Source organism: Motacilla alba, chromosome 1A (assembly GCF_015832195.1).
Source record: "Motacilla alba alba isolate MOTALB_02 chromosome 1A, Motacilla_alba_V1.0_pri, whole genome shotgun sequence".
Classification (NCBI taxonomy): Eukaryota; Metazoa; Chordata; class Aves; order Passeriformes; family Motacillidae; genus Motacilla; species Motacilla alba.
Genome location: NC_052031.1, coordinates 1488282 through 1510658, shown reverse-complemented (window position 1 = coordinate 1510658; position 22377 = coordinate 1488282). Strand labels below are relative to the sequence as shown.

At 47.5% G+C, this 22377-nt stretch overlaps 1 protein-coding gene across 1 annotated transcript; it reads right to left on the bottom strand.

The window, feature by feature from the left end:
* Positions 1–5078: 5078 nt before the first annotated feature.
* Positions 5079–11830, bottom strand: LOC119708112 (tubulin alpha-3 chain). Its single transcript, XM_038154078.1, has 4 exons — positions 11793–11830; positions 8106–8349; positions 6864–7012; positions 5079–6077 (listed from the first exon to the last, which is right to left on the bottom strand). Exons 1-4 carry the CDS (start codon positions 11793–11795, stop codon positions 5094–5096), a joined length of 1380 nt encoding a protein of 459 aa, XP_038010006.1. The 5' UTR covers positions 11796–11830; the 3' UTR covers positions 5079–5093.
* Between the last annotated feature and the right edge of the window lie 10547 nt (positions 11831–22377).

Below are 22377 nucleotides of genomic sequence, written 5' to 3'. Positions count from 1 at the left end.
TGATAAGGAGCGGTGGGGAAGGCAGGGATCCTCCCTTCCCAGCTGCATCCCAGGGACAGTCCCGCTCACACCTGGCACCTGGATAAACCCTTCCCAAACGGATCCTTCCCAAATTAACCTTTCCCAAATGGACCCCTCCCAAATTGACCCTTCCCAAATGGATCCTTCCCAAATGAACCCTTCCCAAATGGATCCTTCCCAAATTGACCCTTCCCAAATTAACCTCTCCCAAATGGATCCTTCCCAAACTGACCTTTTCTAATGGACCCTTCCCAAATAAACCCCTCCCAAATGGATCCTTCCCAAATTAACCTTTCCAAATGGACCCTTCCCAAATTGACCCTTCCCAAATGGATCTTTCCCAAATGGAAGAGCAAACCAGAGGCGCTGCAAGAGTTCCAACGTTCCCGAGGACAGCAGGATCCTGAATTCCATCCTGGGATCGAGGAGGATCCAGCCCCGCCTGCTGAGGGAGAGATTCCAAAATTACATTCCCAGTGTTTAGGGAATGCCCCACATTCAAATCCGTGGGGTTTTGAATAGGAAACCCAAAGCAATTCCCAGCAGCAACCAGGACAAGGAATGGGATGGATTTGTAGGGAATTCTGTCAGGAGCTCTGGAGCAGGGACTGCAGGCCCACCTGGAGCCATCCCTGGTGGAACAAATCCCCTTCCTGGGATTCCTGCCTGCTCCAGGCTGGCCCAGCTGGGGCTGGCACCACTTATCCCAGAATTTGGGGCACTCCCACCAGCCAGGAGCTCCTCATGGATCCTCCCCAGCACATGGACAGGAGATGGAAAATCCAGAGCAGGGCGAGGCCCTTCCCCAGATCCCAGCTCCACTGGCTGCTGGCTGGGATCCACTCCCTGCCCTTCCCCACATCCCAGCTCCACTGGCTGGGATCCGCTCCCTGCCATTCCCCACATCCCAGCTCCAGTGGCTGCTGGCTGGGATCCGCTCCCTGCCATTCCCCACATCCCAGCTCCACTGGCTGCTGGCTGGGATCCGCTCCCTGCCATTCCCCAGATCCCAGCTCCACTGGCTGCTGGCTGGGATCCGCTCCCTGCCCTTCCCCACATCCCAGCTCCACTGGCTGCTGGCTGGGATCTGCTCCCTGCCCTTCCCCACATCCCAGCTCCACTGGCTGCTGGCTGGGATCCGCTCCCTGCCCTTCCCCAGATCCCAACTCCACTGGCTGCTGGCTGGGATCCGCTCCCTGCCATTCCCATGTGCTTTTCTTTTGATTCTTCAGCCATTCCCTTCCTGACCAGTTTTTAGGGATTTTTCCCAGGAACAGCCTCATTTCCTGCTTTCCTCAGATGATCCCAACCCTCCACTGAACCCAAGCAAGGTTTGGGACAGACCAAGAATGTCCAAAGGGACCAAGCCATGATTCCCATGGAGCTGTTCCCACATCCTAAATCTGGATGAAGTTTTGAAATTCCTTTTTCTGGCCTCTGGGACACCTCGTGTCCATGAATTCCTTGATTTTCTCTGTTTTGCACGGAAAATAAAACCATTGTCCACCTGCAGTGGGATTGGTCTCCCTGGTGACTTCAGTCCTGGCTTTGTCCCCTCTCCCACAGCTTTTCCAGCTTTTCCAGGCCATCCCTAATTCCCCATTTCCAGTGGAATTTTTATCCCTGTTTCAGGGAAGGGACACAGGGGTGGAGAAGTCCCCTCCCCACCGGTGTGCCAGGCCCCTCATTCCCCCTGGAAGTGGGATCCAGCTCCGTGGGGAAGGCTTTGGCTTTCACTGTCCATGGTTTGGGCTCAGGGAGGAAGAGGAGTCAAAATTCAGGATTATTCGGGGTCAAGGAGCTGCTCTGGAGCTGGGACACTCCAAATTTTCACAGATCCAATGCTGGAAGAACCATCCCATCCCCAGGAATCCCATCCCCAGGAATCCCAGCGTTTGGAAAACAAGGGCAGAAAGCAGAAACCCCATTCCCAGCCCTGAAGGTTGCAAGGGAAATTTGGAAAATGAGCTTAATCCTTTAAATAAATTAACTTAAGGAATTTATTTCCCCCCAAAAAATAATGAAAATAATTTTCCTGAATTCCCTGGAAGTGCTGATGGACGTTATAGGGAAACCAGCACTGAGGGAGGATTTAAAAGCCAAGAAAACTCCAAATTCCATGGATTTGCAGGTGCAAATCCTTCAAAGCACCTTCACTTCCCACCTTGGCATTCCCAGAACTCCCAGAGCCTTTCCCAGCAGGAGGGAACACGTTTTTGTGTCCTCGTGTCCCCCATCTCCACCTCACCCACGAGACCCTCTCGGCCACCCCCCAACAATTCCAGGAGCGCGCCGTTCCCGCACGATCCAGGGGTTTGGGGATCTTCTGGACCTCTTCAGGTGGGGTGTTCCCACCTTCAGCCAGGTGAATTCCACACAGGACAAGGGCAGATGTGGAGGAATGCCAAGAATATCCCATCAGTGCCACGATCCTGGCTGGATCCTCCATCCATGATATCCACAGCTCCCAGGGGAGGCAGGCAGAGCTGGAATTGTCCCGTCCCAAAGCTCCTGGAGCTCTCTCTGTGCTCTTCTCTGCTGAAAATTCATTACTTTTAATTAATTAAAGAGCTTTTCCCAGCTCCTAAACCTGCTGGGGCCGGGAGGCTGGAAGGAGGCATGGAAAAAGCTCATTCCCTCTCCTGGGAATGCTCCAAGGAAAAGGGCAGCCAGAGGCCAGGCAGCTCCTGGCAGTCCCCACCTCGCTGACCTCCCAGCCCCAGGAGCTCTGCTGAGGAGAAATTGGGATTTAAATCCAGCTCCCTTCCCCCAGGTCAGTTCAACATTCCCAAGCCAGCCCTTCAATTCTAGCTTCTTTTTTTTCCCCTTAGATTTTCCTTTTTTTTTAATTTCCCTTGGATTCCTTTTTTTCCTTTCCTTTTTTTTCCTGCCCAAGCTGCTTTTCTTGGATCCCTCACAGCACGGGGAGCCCCCAGAGGAGCAGGAATAACCCTGCTGCAATCCAGGGAGAGGCAGAGGTCAGGCTCAATCCCCTTTTCCAGCTCGTTTGCAGCTTCCAGGGATTCTTACATCACGTCTGGGAGCAGCCAGGAGAGGGAAGGAATTTTTCCAGGGAGACAGGGAGCTTGGACACGGTTTTATAGGAGGCTGACAGAGCCAAAAGTGCTGGAATTCCCACCCCAATTCCAATTAAATTTCCAGCCCTGGCAGCAGGACGGGGATTGCTTTAGCAGGAATGAGAGGTTTAAGGATTCCTTAGGGAATCACTGGCAGAAGTATGGGGAAAAAAAGTGGATTTCATCTAAAAGCGAAAGCGTGACAAAGCTCCTTGGCAAAGCTCATCCCGCAGCTTTTACGGGATGGGTAAAGCTCAGGGAAAAAGCAAAATCAAACCTAAATTTGAGAAATCTGAGAGTAAAAAAAAAAAAACCAACAAAAATGAGCTGTGTGGAGGCTGGGAATGGGAAAGGATGAAGGAGTAAGGGAGATCTCCCCATGGAATCCTGAGGTCCCTTAATCAAAGTGAGCCCCTCCGCCAACAATTAAAAGGGGCAATAAACAATTAATGTAACCTTTAAATTACAAAATGAAATTCCAATTAAAGCACTTAATTAATGGCCTAACTAAAACAATTTAACAAAAGGTTCTGTAGAATTTGCTGTCAGCACAAAGTAATTCACTCAATGGATAAATGACGAATAAAACAGAGTTTAGAAGGGTGGGTGGGCTGGAACAGGGACGGGAACATTCCCACAGGCTGGAATTTTGTAGGAGCAGCTTTGCTATTCCCAGAAGAGAAAATAAAGCTGAAGTCACTCTACAAGGATTCACCTCTCAAGGAAGGAATTGGAGGTTCCAGCTGCACAAAAACTCTGGGATTTTCCCCAAAATCCCTCTCCTCTCCACAGTGACTCCATCCACAGGACACAGCTCCCCTCCCTTTCCCTGTCCCCATTCCTGGCAGGACCTGGAATCTCCTTGGGGACAACCTGGGATGGGGGCTTTGGGGTAACAACCTTCAGGGTGGCTCAAGGGACCTGGAACCTTCCCCAGGGCCACCTCCAACCGGGTCCTTTTAGGGCCACCGAAGAGTTTTGGGGTCCTTCCACCTCCTGTCCCAAACATCAGACACAGCTCCCCTCCCTTTCCCCATCCCCATTCCTGGCTGGACCTGGAATCTTCTCAGGTGCCAATCTGGGATGGGGGCTTTGGGGTGACAACCTTTGGGGTGGCTCAAGGGACCTGGACCTTCCCAGGAGCTACCTCCAACCTGGTCCTGCTGTCACCACCCCTGGCCTTTTAGGGCCACCAAAGAGTTTTTGGGATCCTTCCACCTCCCTCTCCCAAATATCAGACACAGCTCCCCTCTCCTCTCCCCATTCCTGGTTTGGGAATATTCCCCAAATCCTCAGCACTCCCCCAAACCACCAGGATTTGCTCAGGCAACACCTGAGCTTCACCGAAGAGGCCAAAGAGTGCTCCCTACTACTCAGAAGTGATCCCCTGATCCCAGACATGGAATTCCCTGAGCAGCAGCCAGCTCCAGACAGAAATCCCCACAGGATATAGGACACTTCCCCCACAGCTCTAATTAGGGATGATGACTCTCACAGCACACCCTGATCAGCATCTGCTCTTCTCCTCAGGACATGTGTGAGCAGGAGCCTCCCCACAAAACGCCCCTGGGGGAATCCAAGGAATTCCGAGCCAAAAAAACCCCTCTTTATTCACATACAAAAAGCCATTTGCATAGAAGTGTACAGGTGCATTTCTAATTCCAAAGTGCTTTTACAAGAAAAAGCCAGAGCAAGAGTTTGCCATTCCAGCCAAAGCAGGCAGCTTGCAACATTCCCCGGATTAGGAACCGGGATCACCTGGCCAGGCGGGATGTCAGGCCTAAGTTAGGCCCGACTCAGCGTCACTCATCAATAAACAGCAGTGGGAGAAAGCTCAAGACACCCAGGCTAGAGAGGAGCTCTGCAAGCCCAAACTATGCAAGCAGGGGAGGTTTAATACATCAAACGCGGCCGGTCCTTCGGCACCTCCGGGCCCTCAGGAACCGGGGACACGAGTCTGGATTCCAGCTGAGCTCAAGACCAGGCCGCAGTCTGTCAATACTCATCCTCGTCACCCTCATCCTCCTCCCCGTCCGCCGAGTCCCTTCCAACCTCCTCATAATCCTTCTCCAGGGCCGCCAGGTCCTCCCTGGCCTCGGAGAACTCGCCCTCCTCCATGCCCTCCCCCACGTACCAGTGCACGAAGGCCCTCTTGGCGTACATCAGGTCAAACTTGTGGTCCAGGCGGGCCCAGGCCTCGGCGATGGCCGTGGTGTTGCTCAGCATGCACACAGCCCTCTGCACCTTGGCCAGGTCCCCGCCGGGCACCACCGTGGGCGGCTGGTAGTTGATGCCCACCTTGAACCCGGTGGGGCACCAGTCCACGAACTGGATGGAGCGGCGCGTCTTGATGGCGGCGATGGCGGCGTTGACGTCCTTGGGGACGACGTCGCCGCGGTAGAGCAGGCAGCAGGCCATGTACTTGCCGCGGCGAGGGTCGCACTTGACCATCTGGTTGGAGAACTCGAAGCAGGCGTTGGTGATCTCCGGCACGGAGAGCTGCTCGTGGTAGGCCTTCTCCGCCGAGACGATGGGCGCGTAGGTGGTGAGCGGGAAGTGGATGCGCGGGTAGGGCACCAGGTTGGTCTGGAACTCGATGAGGTCCACGTTGAGGGCGCCGTTGAAGCGCAGCGAGGCCGTGACGGAGGACACGATCTGGCCGATCAGCCTGTTGAGGTTGGTGTAGGTGGGGCGCTCGATGTCCAGGTTGCGGTGGCAGATGTCGTAGATGGCCTCGTTGTCCACCATGAAGGAGCAGTCCGAGTGCTCCAGCGTGGTGTGGGTGGTCAGGATGGAGTTGTAGGGCTCCACCACGGCCGTGGACACCTGCGGGGCCGGGTACACCGAGAATTCCAGCTTGGATTTCTTGCTGTACTCCACGGAGAGGCGCTCCATGAGGAGCGAGGTGAAGCCGGAGCCGGTGCCTCCTCCGAAGCTGTGGAAGACCAGGAAGCCTTGGAGTCCGCTGCACTGGTCAGCCTGCAGCAGAACATTGGATATTTATCCCAAGGACCTGAAAACTATCCCGAGAATATCAGATATTTATCCCTTTCAGGACTGGGATAACTATCCCAAGAATACTGGGATCTTTATCCCTGTGAGGACCGGGATACTTATCCCAAGAAAATGGAGATTTATCCCTTTCAGGACGGGAGTAACAATCACAAGAATACCGGATATTTATCCCTGTAAGGACTGGGATAACTATCCCAAGAAAATGGATATTTATCCCTTTAAGGACAGTTACTCCTTTAAGGAGTAACTATCCCAGGAATACTGGATTTGTATCCCAAGGATTAGAAAGCTATCCCAAGAATATTGGATATCCATTTAAGGACTGGGATAACTATCCCAAAAGAAATGGATATTTATCCATTTAAGGACTGGGATAACTATCCCAAGTAACGCAGCACAAAATTCTGCTTAGAGCACTCACCGAGCATCTTAAGCCCAGTTTTAACGCGACAATTCTCTGCTTTTACGACAAACACACAAATCTGGGGGGCTTTTCCGAGCCCCAAACCAAATCCCAACAGCAGCAACAACCCTTGGACCTCACCTAAAGGTATTTTTTAATTTAAGACTTTTTCATTTCGAGACTTCTACCCAAACTCACCTAAAGTTATTTTTTAATTTAAGACTTTGGACCTCACCTAAAGGTATTTTGTTAATTTAAGACTCTTTCATTTCCAGACTTCTACCCAAACTCCAAAGGTTGTCCAGAAGGGTGTTATTTTAACCCAGAAGGTGGCGTTTCCCCCTCACCATTTTGCGGATCCTGCTGAGCACGGTGTCGATGATCTCCTTGCCGATGGTGTAGTGGCCGCGGGCGTAGTTGTTGGCAGCATCCTCCTTGCCACTGATGAGCTGCTCCGGGTGGAAGAGCCCGTGGTAGGTCCCGGTCCTGATCTCATCTGCACCGGGAGGAGAAATCAGGGAGAGCAGAGCACAAGGAAAGGTTTTGGGTGAAGCTGACGGAGCAAAATCCGTGGAATGTCCAGCAGGAGGTCACGGCATGGTTAGGGAAGGGTTGTGGGAATAATGGAATGGGGAGGAATAAACTCACACGGGTAAGGTCCTACCAAAAGTGCATCTTCACCCTACACCTAGCCTGAAATCCTAAATTAACCTGGTTTAATGAGCACCACAATTCCAGAGTTTTTGTGGGATCAGTTACCACAGGCAGCTTGGAGAAGTCTGGAAGCTCCAACTCCATCCTCTGTTCTCCAGCACAGCACAGACAAAGCCCCTCCAGTGTTGACATTTCCACCTGATCCAGCTCCAGAGGGTTTTAAAATCCACCCCATCCCAACACCGGACACATTCCATAATCTCCTGGCTCACTCATTAAGTTCTTCACTTGATACCTTAATGAGGTGTCTATAAATTAGGCAGAACCCAAACAAAAGTCTGCAATCCTTTAATTAGGACTAATGAGTCACATCCCAGATGGAAAGCCAGGAGGAGAAGCCTGGAAGGCAGGAGCAGGTGGTTGGATTTGGAGTCATTTCCTAAATAAATAATTATTATTCTCTAGGAAGACACCTCAAATCGAGGTGCCACACAAACAAACACCCAGAGATCCCCGAGGGAGCTGGAAGGGGAAGTGGGAATCTTTTGGAAGCCATCAGGTTGGAAAAGATCTCCAAACGGGACAGCCAGGTCCCACAGACCCGTGGCATGTGAGGCACCCCACTTTGTGGGTGCCATCAGAACCAGATGTGCCACATCTGGCCCTGGGATGGTGGAATTCCAGCCAGGACCACCAAGGCTGGCAAATCCAGGTCACTTTCCACCTGCTGAAGGCCCTGAAAAGGAGGGAACAAAGACAACTCAGGGACAACCATGGGTTTGTCCCTCCTGGTCCCTTTGGAAGTGTAAATTCTGTCTGCTTCCAACGGCTGGGGACATTTAACCAGAGCAGAGGAGCGGGAACATCAGGACGCCACGGAAAAAGGGTTGGGAATTACGGATGAAGATGGACTGGGGCAAAAATCCCGGTGTTACCAATGACAGTGGGCTCCAGGTCTATGAACACCGCCCGGGGCACGTGCTTGCCAGACGCCGTCTCACAGAAGAAGGTCTCGAAGGAGGAATCCACTTGCTCGGAGTTGGGATCCATGGATTTCACCTGCTTGGAGCTGGGAATGGTCCCGTCGGCCTGGATGCCGTGCTCCAGGCAGTAGAGCTCCCAGCAGGCATTGCCCATCTGCACTCCGGCCTGCCCGATGTGGATGGAAATGCACTCCCTCTGGAAAAGGGAAAGCGGAATTGCACACAGCCTGTGGATGGAAATGCATCCCTCTGGAAAAGGGAAAGGGGAATTGCACACAGCCTGTGGATGGAAATGCATCCCTCTGGAAAAGGGAAACATGGAATTGCACACATGTGGATGGAAACGCATCCCTCTGGAAAAGGGAAACAGGGAATTGCACACAGCCTGTGGATGGGAAGTGGGAGCTCCAGCTCCCCTCGGAGCCATGCTGGGGATGATGAGGGAACCAGGTGGCGTCCACCCACGGCAGGAGCTGGGGTCAAACCGGGATCTAACCGGGATCTGCTGGACACAGCATTCCTGGGAAAGGCTCTCCCAGGCCAGGGAAGGAGGAAGGAAGGAGCTGCTGGCTCCACGCTGGGGCAGGAAGCAGCTGAGCAGCACCAGCTCCTCGGAGGCGCTGCCGATCCCTCACATCCTGATGGGACATCAACAACAGCAGCTCCAGGCCCTTGACCCCGGAAAAAAGAGCTCAGGGAGAAGCCAAGCTTGGAAAACCTGAGCCAAGCTGGAGTCACAGAGGCTGGAGAAAACAGGGATTGCCCCGGGGCAGAGCAAGGCCGGGCTGGCTCCCGGGAGCGGCTGCGAGTCCGGATTTATCCAGGTTATCCCGTGACTCCAGGGAAGCTCCGCGGGGAGCGGCGTCTCCTGGAGGCTCCCTGGGCACTTCCCTGGGTAATTGGCACCTGCTGCTGCCACCACGCCAAGATCAAAGCCGTGGCGCAGCCTCCTGTCCCAGATCCCGAGCCGAGATTCCCAATTATTGCCGTGCCTGGCACAGGGCAGTGCTGCTTCCCAAGGGATCACTGGGAAAGGGAGCTGATCCCACCTGGGAAGGACAGGCAGGGCAGCTGATCCCATCACGGTGGCATCATCCGTGGGCAGCTTGGCTCAGGTCTCACCTCATCGCACCAAGCTGGGGTCTCCACAGGTAAGCCCGGCCTAGAGAGGAGTGGTGGGAACAGCGGATCCCAAATCTCCTGGGCACAACCACCCGAAGTGCCCAGGAGTCTCCAGAAGATTCCAGCTGGACATCCCCAGGCACCAACGCCTTGTGGCAGGGAGATGATCCAATGGAACTTTTCCATCTCGTTCCCCAAGCATGGATGTGGCAAGATCTTCTCGTTCCTCAAGGAACTCCAGAGGCCACCAGAGCCAGGATCGGCCAAGGCAGGACTGGATCATTCCTGGGACACGGGAACACCGACCCAGAGCTGCCCAAACACCCCCAAACCCCAGTGTGGGATCAGCCCCCCTGGGATCAGGAGCTGCCAGGATTGGTGGCATCAGAGGCTGCTGGGATCCAGGATTGTTGGGAAATGGAACTGCTGGGATCCAGGATTGTTGGGATCAGGGATTGCCAGGATAAGGAGCTGCCAGGATCAGGGACTGTGGTGATCCCATTCCTGCTGGCATCCAGGATTGTTGGGAAAAGGAGCTGCTGGGATCAGGGATTGGGGTGATCCCATTCCTCCAGGATCAGGGTGAATCCATTCTGGCTGGGATCAGGGACTGTGGGGATCCCATTCCTGACAGGATTATGGTGATCCCCTTCCAGATGGGATCAGGGACCAGGGTGATCCCCTTCCAGATGGGATCAGGGATTGTGGTGATGCCATCCCTGCCGGGATCAGGGACCAGGGTGATCCCATTCCTGCCGGGATCAGGGACCGGGGTGATCCCATTCCTGCCGGGATCAGGAGCTACTGGGATCCCTTTCATGCTGGGATCAGGGTTGATCCCATTCCTGCGAGGAATCAAGAATTGGGGCAATTCCATTCCTGCCAGGATCAGGGTGATCCCATTCTCACTGGGATCAGGGATTGTGGGGATCCCATTCCTGCCAGGATCAGGGACCGGGGTGATCCCATCTCTGCCAGGATTATGGGGATCCCATTCCTGCTGGGATCAGGGACCAGGGTGATCCCATTCCAGATGGGATCACAGATTGTGGTGATGCCATCCCTGCCGGGATTATGGTGATCCCATCCCCGCCGGGATCAGGGACCAGGGTGATCCCATCTCTGCCAGGATTGTGGTGATCCCATCCCTGCCGGGATCAGGGATCAGGGCGATCCCAGCCCCGCCGGGATCAGGGATCAGGGCGATCCCAGCCCCGCCGTCCCAGCTGCCATCTGCACTATGTGGGCAATGCTGGCTGCCCGGCCCAGCCCTCCCGGCAGCGTGGTTGGGATAGTTCCCCATCCCAGCTCTCCGTGCTCAGCTTCCCAGCACTTCCCTGGGACAGCTGCTGCGCTCCCCAATCCCCGTTCCCAGCACCTGCTGCACTGGGAGCACTGGAATTTGCAGCCAGAGCTCAGGGAACGAGAACAAAGGAAAATAAAAAGGAAACACAAAAAGTGGGAGCTGCTGAAGGAAAAAAGTGCAGCGGTTTATTGGAGGCTTTCCCCTCCTCTTAAATATTCCAGAGGGGTTTTTTTTGGGATCTTCCCAACATTTGCATCCAGCTGAAGTGCCTTTCACAGACCCTGGCCATGGGCAGCCTATTGTTGTCCAGCTGATTTTCCCATTGGGAACACCATGTAAATATTTAACACTTTTCTAGCCAGGCCAGACCAGAAATCCAGAGACTAAAGGAAAAGTTCAAAGCCAAATCCCTGGGAGCCACTTTGAAGTTTTCTCCCATTTGCAACCAGATTTTTCCAACAAGCTGCTCCTTTGCATCCACAAAAAAAAAAAAAAAAAGGGCCAGTTGGGATCCTCTTTCCCAAAAAGTTTCAGCTGGAGCAGGCAGAAATAATCAGGATTGTAGATTTTTATTTATTTTTTTTTTAGTCCACAGCTCAATCCACTTCGGTTTCCCAGCTGCAAACGTTTTGGAGCAGGGATTCCATGAAAAAACAAGATGGAAAAGGGGGATTTTTTTATCCATTTAATATAATCCCAAGGGTTTGGAGCAGACAAAGGCAACATGGCAGCTCATTCCTAAAGGGGAAAAAAAAAAAAAACCCTAAAGGTTGTACTTGCTGCAGCACATTGGGAGCGTTAAAATTTTGGGGAAAAGGGGCAGCAGGATGAAAAATTTCCATTTGAATCCATAATTTAACTGAGGAAAAATATGCTGCTCCTACACATACATGCCCCAAAAAAAAAATTTAAAAAAAATTTAAAATCCCAACTTTTTAAAAACTTTCCAAGTCTCCAGCCCCCAGCTCAGGAGCTGCAAACTCAGCAGGGAAAAGCAGCAAGAGGCCACTCCAACAACTCCAAGCACATCCCTCATTTTTGCCTTATAAGGAGCAAACCCCGAATCAATGAACCCAGAAGGTAACGAGCAACTCCAGCAAAGCTGCTGGAAATGAAAACCCCCGGGAGAAACCAGGAGGAAAAGAGGGAATGTCGAGCTCAGAACCCTTGGGGAAAAGTGGGGGGAAAATTGGAAATTGAATTGCTCTTACCATGGTGAGGCTGGGTGAGATCTGAGCAAAGCAGCTGCTGCCTCTGCCTCTCCCTGCAACTTTATAGCCCAGGAAATCCTGACTCCACCTGAATTTAAAGAAGTTTCTCCAAGCTTAAAGGAGCAGAGCTCCTTTTCCTTCCATCCCAAAAAAAAAAAAAAAAAATTAGGGATCAAATCCTGCCTAGCTCGCAGGATTTCTCTGATTAAAGGCAGTATCATGGCAGCTTTTTGCCTTTTTTTTTTTTTTAAGGGCAATAAAAGTTGATTTTTAAGCCTGGGGTTGGTTAAAAAAGAAGGAAAAGTTTTGTGTGTTCCCACATAATTCACTTTATCCAGCAGGAACATCTCCCTTTATCATTATTCACAACACTGCCAGTGATATTCTTAATTTTTTTTTTGCCTTTTTTTTTTTTTTTTAGGGGAATAAAAGTTGATTTTTAAGCCTGGGGTTGGTTAAAAAAGAAGGAAAAGTTTTGTGTGTTCCCACATAATTCACTTTATCCAGCAGGAAGAATCTAGTTTGTCAGTGCTGTGGATAATTATAATCACATTCTCAATTTTGCAGTTTTTAAGGCAGTGTCATGGCAGGTTTTTTGGTTTGGGGGTTTTCTTTGAGGGGAATAAAAGTTGATTTTTAAGTCTGGGGTTGGTTAAAAAAAGGCAAGAAAGGTTTTGTGTGTTCCCACATAATTCACTTTATCCAGCAGGAACATCTCCCTTTATCATTATTCACAGCACTGCCAGTGATATTCTTAATTTTGCAGTTTTTAAGGCAGTGTCATGGCAGTTTTTTGCTTTTTTTTTTAAAGAGTTTTATTTGAAGGGCAATAAAAGTTGATTTTTAAGCCTGGGGTTGGTTAAATAAAAGAAGGAAAAGTTTTGTGTGTTCCCACATAATTCACTTTCTCCAGCAGGAACAATCTCCCTTTATCATTATTCACAGCACTGCCAGTGATATTCTCAATTTTCTCAATTTTTTGACAAAATCCTGCCATTTTTGGGGTGTTTTTCCCCCACATCATCCATGATTTCATGGGAATCTGCTGGGATTTGCACCTCTGGGATGCTCAGGTGGAGGCTCAGCCCCTCTGGATCCCTTAAGGATTCATTTTTCCCTCCTGCCAAGGATTGGGAATCACTTTTGGCCCCATCCCTGTGTGGTTCTGGTGACTTTTTCCCTAATTCCCCTCATGTCCCATTAAAAATTCCCAAATTTCCTTTGATCCATCCCAAATCCCAGCAGCTCTGCACTGGAGGAGACACGAATATCCCAAATGGGAGCAGGAATTTTTCCCTTTGTGTGGCATTTTTGGGATTTTCTTCTCTTGCTGACTCCAGTTTGGGATTCCCAGCATAAAACCCAAAGTGGTAAACTGAGGCACAACCCATGGATTGGGGGGGTTTGGAGCAGGGAATGGGATTTGAGCCCTGAGAAGAGGAAGAGTTTTCAACCCCCCAGGAATTGGGAGAGAGTTTGGAGCAGGACCGTGAAGATTTGGGGAATTTTTAACCTTGGATGCATCCCAAATCTGATTTTAGGGGTTTAAGCACTAAATCACCTTGATGGGAAATGCCAAATCCAAAATTTCGGGGTTTTTTTGGGGGGGATTGTGAAGGAAAAAGGGAATTTTTGGAGTTGGTGGTGGCAGAGAGAACCTGCCAGGGATTTCAAGTTTTTGGAAAAAAAAAAAAGACCAAAAATGAGGAATTTCAGGGGTTTCTTCACTAAATTTTGTCTTTTTGGGAACCCCAAGACCAAAATTTGGGGTTTTTTTGGGGGGAAAAATGTGAAGGACAAGAGGGAATTTCTGGAGCTGGTGGTGGCAGAGAGAATCCACCTGGGATTTCAGCTTTTCTGGAGAAAAAATGAGGAATTTCAATGGTTTCCTCACTAAATTTTGTCTTTTTGGGCAACCCCAAGCCCAAAATTTGGGGTTTTTTTTGGGGTGGAAATGAAGGAATTTCTGGAGCTGGCGGTGGCAGAGAGAACCCACCAGGGCTTTCAGCTTTTCTGGAGAAAAAATGAGGAATTTCAGGGGTTTCTTCACTAAATTTTGTCTTTTTGGGAACCCCAAGACCAAAATTTGGGGGTTTTTTTGGGAAAAATAGGAAGGAAAATATGGAATTTCTGGAGCTGGTGGTGGCAGAGAGAATCCACCTGGGATTTCAGCTTTTCTGGGAAAAAAAAGAGACATTTCAATGATTTCTTCATTAAATTATGGGGGTTTTTTGGCAACCCCAAGCCCAGCATTTTGGGTTTTTTGGGGGAAAAATGTGAAGGAAAATAGGGAATTTCTGGAGCTGGTGGTGGCAGAGAGAGCCCACCTGGGATTTCAGCTTTTCTGCATAAAAGTGAGGAATTTCAATGGTTTCCTCACTAAATTTTGTCTTTTTGGGCAACCCCAAGCCCAAAATTTGGGGTTTTTTTTGGGGGAAAAATGTGAATGAAAAGAGGGAATTTCTGGAGCTGGTGGTGAAGAGAGAACCCACCTGGGATTTCAGCTTTTCTGGAGAAAAATGAGGAATTTCAGTGGTTTCTTCACTAAATTATGGGTTTCTTGGGCAACCCCAAGCCCAAAATTTGGGGTTTTTTTGGGGGGGAAATGAAGGAATTTCTGGAGCTGGCGGTGACAGAGAGAACCCACCGGGGATTTCAGGATTTTTGAAGAAAAAAAAGCGAAATTTCAGTGGTTTCTTCACTAAATTATGCTTTTTTGGGCAACCCCAACCCCAAAATTTTAGGGTTTTTTGGGAGATAAATGAGGGAATTTCTGGAGCTGGTGGTGGCAGAGAGAAAACTTTTGGGATTTCAGCTGCAGGCCGGATTTAGAAGGGAATCATCAGAGCCCACCCCCCCAGAGGACTTTTTATAGCAGAGCTCACAGCTGCTGCCTCCTTCCCACATCCCAAATATCCCAAATCCCTCCCGGCTCTCCCGCTGCTTTTTGTTCCCTGGGGGAAATCCTGACCCCACAGGATCTCCCAGAAATATTCCGGAGGTGAGTTTTGGCCAGCGCTCACCAGAAGGTGCTGCTCGGACACTTCAATTTGCTCCAAAATCCAAAGATTTCCGCCCTTGGGAAGAGAAAATATTTCATTTCAAGTTCATTTTTTGGGTTTTTTTGGGGTTTTTTTGGTAGGGAAAAAATCCTTTTGCTTCAGGGATTTTTCCCTGTGTTGGCCCGGTTGGCTGAGCTGAAAAAAATTGGGATTCAGGCACTTCCAAACTCTGCAATTGCAGTCATTTCTTCCCAGATTTAATTGTTCACCTGCTTAAATCTGGTCCTATTTTTCCATCTCCACTTCCCAAGGGAAATCCACCTCTTGATCCAACCAATCCACTTAGTTTGTAGGATTTTTTCCCTGATTTTTTGTCTTTTTTTTTTCTGATTTTTTGCTAATATTTTGGCAGGTTTTGCTAAATTTTTTCTGATTTTTTAAAATTTTTTTCTGATTTTTTCTGATTTTTTGCCTGATTTTTGCAGCTATTTTGACGATCTTTGATGGTTTTTTTTTCTGATTTTTTTCTGATATTTTGCAGATTTTCTGCTGAACTTTTGCTGATTTTCTGCCAAATTTTTGCTGATACTTGGCTGGTTTTTTTCTGATATTTTGCTAGTTTTTGCTGATTTTTGGACTGATTTTTTTCTTCTATTTTGCTGGGTTTTGCTGATTTTTTGGCTGATTTTTTGCCTGATTTTTGCTGATATTTTGTTGATCTTTGCTGATTTTTTTGCTGATATTCAGCCAATATTTTGCTGATTTTTTCCCAATATTTTGCCAATATTTTGCTGATTTTTTTACTATTTTCTTGCTGATATTTTGCCAATATTTTTGCTGATTTTTTGCTGATTTTTTCCCAATATTTTTGCTGACTTTTTGCTGATTTTTTACTGTTTTCTTGCTGATATTTTGCCAATATTTTTGCTGATTTTTTTGCTGATTTTTCCCAATATTTTGCTGATATTTTGTTGATCTTTGCTGATTTTTTGCTGCTATTTTGTCAATATTTTTGCTGATTTTTTCCCAATATTTTTGCTGACTTTTTGCTGATTTTTTACTGTTTTCTTGCTGATATTTTGCCAATATTTTTGCTGATTTTTTGCTGATTTTTTGCCAATATTTTGCTGACTTTTGCTAATTTTTTACTGATTTTTGTGCTGATTTTTCCCCAACTTTTGCCGATTTTTTTCCCTGATTTCTGCCCATTTTCCTTCATCTGCAAACCCATCCAGCAGTGGAGTAATGTGGTTGCACCCCCACAACAAAACAAATTAACCTTGCCACAAAAAAATTAATATCCTTGATTTAATCGTAATTATTAATTAATTAAAATATATTTTAAAACAAAGCATCAGCTGGACTTTTGATGCTCTTTATCGTCCTGCCAAAAAAAAAAAAAGAAATGTTTTTAAATTTTATTGATTTATTTCTCCCCAATAAATGAATAAAAATGGGCACCAGCTGTAGCAGCAAGGAGAATTTATTTTGATTTATTTTGATTTATTTTGATTCATTCCTCATTTCTACTCCCCTCCCTTTAATTGATAATTAACGAGGGAAATGCTTTAGGGAAAATGTTCCTTTTTGAACAATCTGGAGGAAAATGGATTTGGATTCCCTAAGGAGTTTTTATCTGCTTTGTATGGACAGAGTGAGACAAAAAATGGGATTGGGAATATCCAAAAAAAGATGGGATTGGGAATATCCAAAGAAAAAAATGGGATTGGGAATATCCAAAAAAAAAAGGGGGGGGATTGAAAATATCCAAACAAAAATGGGATTGGGAATATTCATGTAAAAATGGGATTGGGAATATCCAAACAAAAAAAATGGGATTGGGAATATCCAGGTAAAAATGGGATTGGGAATATCCAAACAAAATGGGATTGGGAATATCCAAACAAAAATGGGATTGGGAATATCCAAACAAAAATGGGATTGGGAATATCCATTTACAAAGAGGATTGGGAATATCCAAACAAAAAAATGGGATTGAAAATATCCAAACAAAAATGGGATTGGGAATATCCAAACAAAAAATGGGATTGGGAATATCCAAACAAAAATGGGATTGGGAATATCCAAATGAAAATGGGATTGAAAATATCCATTTACAAAGAGGATTGGGAATATCCAAACAAAAAAGGGAATGAGAATATCCAGGTAAAAACAAGATTGGAAATAACCAGGTAAAAATGGGATTGGGAATAGTCATGTAAAAATAGGATTTGGGAATATACAAAAAATGGGATTGGGAATATCCAGGTAAAAATGGGATTTGGGATATCCAAAAAAATCTGATTGGGAATATCCAAACAAAAAATGGGACTGGGAATATCCAAACAAAAATGGGATTGAAAATATCAAAAAAATGGGATTGGGAATATCCAAACAAAAATGGGATTGGGAATATCCATTTACAAAGAGGATTGGGAATATCCAAACAAAAAAGGGAATGAGAATATCCAGGTAAAAACAAGATTGGAAATATCCAGGTAAAAATGGGATTGGGAATATTCATGTAAAATTGAATTTGGAAATATCAAAAAAATGGGATTGGGAATATCCAGGTAAAAATGGGATTTGGGATATCCAAAAAAATCTGATTGGGAATATCCAAACAAAAAATGGGACTGGGAATATCCAAACAAAAATGGGATTGAAAATATCCAAAAAATGGGATTGGGAATATCCATTTACAAAGAGGATTGGGAATATCCAAACAAAAAAGGGAATGGGAATATCCAGGTAAAAACAAGATTGGAAATATCCAGGTAAAAATGGGATTTGGGATATGCATGTAAAAATGGGATTTGGGAATATCCAAAAAATGGGATTGGGAATATCCAAACAAAAATGGGATTTGGAATATCCAAACAAAAAAGGGAATGGGAATATCTAGGTAAAAACAAGATTGGAAATATCCATATAAAAATGGGATTGGGAATATCCATTTACAAAGAGGATTGGGAATATCCAAACAAAAAAGGGAATGGGAATATCCAGGTAAAAACGGGATTGGAAATATCCAGATAAAAATGGGATTGGGAATATTCATGTAAAATTGAATTTGGAAATATCAAAAGAATGGGACTGGGAATATCCAGGTAAAAATGGGGTTTGGGATATGCATGTAAAAATGGGATTGGGAATATCAAAAAAAAAAAAAAAGGATTGGGAATATCTAAACGAAAAAGGGAATGGGAATATCTAGGTAAAAACAAGATTGGAAATATCCATATAAAAATGGGATTGGGAATATCCAGGTAAAAATGGGATTTGGGAATATCCAAAAAATCGGATTGGGAATATCCAAACAAAAATGGGATTGGGAATATCCATTTACAAAGAGGATTGGGAATATCCAAACAAAAAAGGGAATGGGAATATCCAGGTAAAAATGGGATTGGGAATATCCAGGTAAAAAAATGGGATTGGGAATATTCATGTAAAATTGAATTTGGAAATATCAAAAAAATGGGATTGGGAATATCCAGGTAAAAATGGGATTTGGGATATGCATGTAAAAATGGGATTGGGAATATCCAAACAAAAATGGGATTGGGAATATCCAAACGAAAAAGGGAATGGGAATATCTAGGTAAAAGCAAGATTGGAAATATCCATATAAAAATGGAATTTGGAATATCCAAGCAAAAATGGGATTTGGGATATCCACAAAAAAAAGGGATTGGGAATATCCATGTAAAAATGGGATTGGGAATATCCAAGCAAAAAATGGGATTTGGAAATATCCAAGCAAAAAAGGGATTGGGAATATCTGTGTAAAAATGGGATTGGGAATATCCAAGCAAAAACAGGATTGGAAATATCCACACAAAAATGGGATTTGGGATATCCAGGTAAAAACAAGATTGGAAATATCCATGTAAAAATGGGATTGGGAATATTCATGTTGAAATGGGATTTGGGATATCCAAACAAAAAAATGGGATTGGGAATATCCAAGAGAAAATGGAATTGGGATATCCAAGGAAAACTGGGATTGGGAATATCCAAGCAAAAAATGGAATTTGGGATATCCATGTCAAAATGGGATTTGAGATATCCAGGTAAAAATGGGATTGGGAATATTCATGTTAAAATGGGATTTGGGATATCCAGGCAAAAATGGGATTTGGGATATCCATGTAAAAAATGGGATTGGGAATATCGATGTAAAAATGGGATTTGGAAATATCCAAGCAAAAATGGGATTGGGAATATCCAAGCAAAAAATGGGATTTGGGATATCCAGGCAAAACCGGGATTTGGGATATCCAGGCAAAACCGGGATTGGGGATATCCATCTAAAAACAGGATCGGAGAATCCCTGGCCAAATCACGAGCAGCTGAGCCCAGCTTTAGCAGGGCAGGGAATGAGGCTGTGCCAGGGAAGGCTGGGCATGGATTTTAGGAGCTTTCCTTCCCCCAGAGGGTGAGGGCTCCCAGGGAATGGGCACATTCCCAAGGCTGCTCCAGGATCCGCTGCCAGGGGTGCCCAGGGTGGCATTATGGGGTGTCTGTGCAGGAGCTGGAGCTGATCCTTGTGGGAGCATTCCAGCTCAGGATATTCCAGCATTCTGTGATCCTCCCCTGACCCACCCTTCCCTTCACCCCGCACACAAGCCCAGCACCCCACCCTCACCTTGTCCAAAAATGGCCCCAAAATCAGCAAAATCCTGGAGGAGAACCAGATTTTCCTAAAAAACAGGATCTAAGAGAAATGGGATCACCCCTGGAGATCCATGCTCGGATCTGCTCTGCCCTCCTGAGCTCCCAAAGGAAGATTTCAGCAGGGAAAGAAAAACCTCCCAGGCTCCAGGATCCGCTGCCAGGGGTGCCCAGGGTGGCATTATGGGGTGTCTGTGCAGGAGCTGGAGCTGATCCTTGTGGGTGCATTCCAGCCCAGGATATTCCAGCTTTCTGTGATCCTTCCCTAATCCACCCTTCCCTTCACCCCGCACACAAGCCCAGCACCCCACAGCTCTCAGAGGGCAGCGACAGCCTCACCTTGTCCAAAAATGGCCCCAAAATCAGCAAAATCCTGAAGGAGAACCAGGTTTTCCTAAAAAACTCGATCCAAGAGAAATGGGATCACCCCTGGAGATCCATGCTCGGATCTGCTCTGCCCTCCTGAGCTCCCAGAGGATGAGTTCAGCAGGGAAAGAAAAACCTCCCAGGGTCTGCGCTGAGCTCTCCAGCCTGATGGGAACAGCATTCCCAAATTCCACAGCTCGCTGCTCCAGGGGGGATGCAGAGCTGGGGCTGCAGCTGAACAGCAAAGAACAGGAGGTTTGGAAAGTCTGGAAAGTTTGGAAAGTTCGTCCCAGTTTCCAGCAGGACACAGCAGTTTTGGGAACGGCTGATGCAGAAATCAGGAGGCAGCCGAGGCAGGACTCAGCTGTGGGGAAGGAATTTGGCTGGTGCAGATAAAATGGATTCATGGATATTCATCCACGAGCAGCTCCCAGCCAACAGAAATGAAATGTTGAGTGAGGCAACACAGCTTTGCTGAGGTGTTTAGGTTTGAACCCAAATGGAAACTTCACAGTTTGGTCATCTCAAGTCTGCCCTGGAATAAAAAAAGAGCAAAATTAATTCCCTTTTCTTTGAATAAAAAAGAGCAAAATTAATTCCCTTTTCTTTGAATAAAAACAGCAAAATTAATTCCCTTTTCTTTGAATAAAAAGAGCAAAAATAATTCCCTTTTCTTTGAATAAAAACAGTAAAATTAATTCTCTTTTCTTTGAATAAAAAGAGCAAAATTAATTCTCTTTTCTTTGAATAAAAAGAGCAAAATTAATTCTCTTTTCTTTGGCATCATTTCCGTGCCAAGTCCGAGTCCTCTGGTGCACCTGGTGCCCCAGGAATGCTCCCTCTCCCATGCCAATGGATGCTTTTTTTTTTCCCCAAAAAAACCAGCACAAATTCCTCCTAAAACCCTTAAATCCTCACTCTCACATCTGGTTACGTGCAGCTTTTTGGCAGGGGGCATCTCCAGGTCTGGATCAAGGTCCCACTCCAACAGCTGAACTCGTGGGTTCTGCATCTCTGAAAAATCAATCTGTGATTTTTTTTTTTTTTTTTAATTTAAATACAGCCAAGAAAGTGAAATGCTTTGTGCACATGTGGGGTTTTTTGGGGGTTTTTTAAATTGGTTTCAAAAAGAATTTAATAGGTTTCAAAGGATTTCATCCAAAGCTGCCCAGAAGCTGAGCTCACCCCGGTGAAGCTGATCGAGTGTAAAAGGCTGTTCCAGCACTGGGGTGTCTGAGTTGTTAAAAATGGGATTTTTTTTTGCCAAATCTGTCTGGCCCAAAGGCAGATTTGCACTCCAGAGGAGATATTCCCAATTTATAAACAGGGAAAAGCCACCCCCTGCTCTAGGGATGGTCGGGGTGTCACCCCATGAGGGGACGGACCCCATCCCCTCCTCATCCCTGCTACTTCGCAGAGGGAAAAGGCTGGAACGGAGCAAAATCCAAATCTCAGCCAAGTGGGACAGATTTCCAGATGATCCCCTTACCTGAGAGCGTCCAAAAATTCTCCCAGAGTCTGGCTGGAAGCACCACCTGACCCTGCTGTGGGACGGGAGGAACAGCAGGGGCTCCTGATGCCTTTTCAAGGCAGGCTTGGGGGATTTGCTGCTCTGTCTGGCCAAAGCTGCTGCTTTTTTCCAGCTCTATCTCGCTCAAAAACCTCACCACAAACGGTTCAGGCAGTGGTTTTGTGCCATGACTCGCCTCAGGATTTAAATCCCTTGGGGGTGTTTTGGGAGAGGTGACTGAGGTAAATTTTTGGGATCTCAGCTGATTTCTGAGGTGGAATTTTTCCTTTTTTTTTTTTTTTTTTGGGGAAGGAGCCGTTTCTCCTCCGAAATTTCGCTGATTTTTTGCCTCTTTGGGACTGGGTGAGGCTGTTGCTCCCCTTCCCAGGAAGGGAAGCACTGAAATTCCTCATTTTTCCTAAAATCCAGGCTAACCCCACGTGACCCAGCTCCAGCTGCTCCCTCCCAGGAATCATGGATGGAGGTGGGAATGGATGGGTTGGAGTTCCAACAACACCAAGGGCCAGGCTCACCTCATGGAATGCTCCAGGCTGGGGCAGAGGGGCTGGAAATGTCCCTGGGGCTGCTGGTGACAGCAGCTGGACATCCCCAGGTGTGCCCAGGGGGACAAGGGGCCGCTGGCACCTGGATTTTAGCAGGAATGGAGCGGCCAGCAGGATTAGGGAAGGGCCTGTCCCCTGAGCTGGCACTGCTGAGGGACCCCCTGGAATCTTGGGGTCACTTGTGAGCTCCTCAGTTCAGGAAGGAGCTGGAGGGGCTGGAGAGGGTCCAGGGAACGGAGCTGGGAAGGGTCTGGAGAGCCAGGAGAGGCTGAGGGAGCTGGGAAGGGGCTGAGCCTGGAGCAGAGGAGGCTCAGGGGGGACCTTGTGGCTCTGCACAAGTCCCTGCCAGGAGGGGACAGCCGGGGGGGTCGGGCTGTGCTGCAGGGAACAGGGACAGAAGGAGAGGGAACGGCCTCAGGCTGGGCCAGGGTGGATTTCAGGGAAAATTTCTCCATGGAACTGATGCC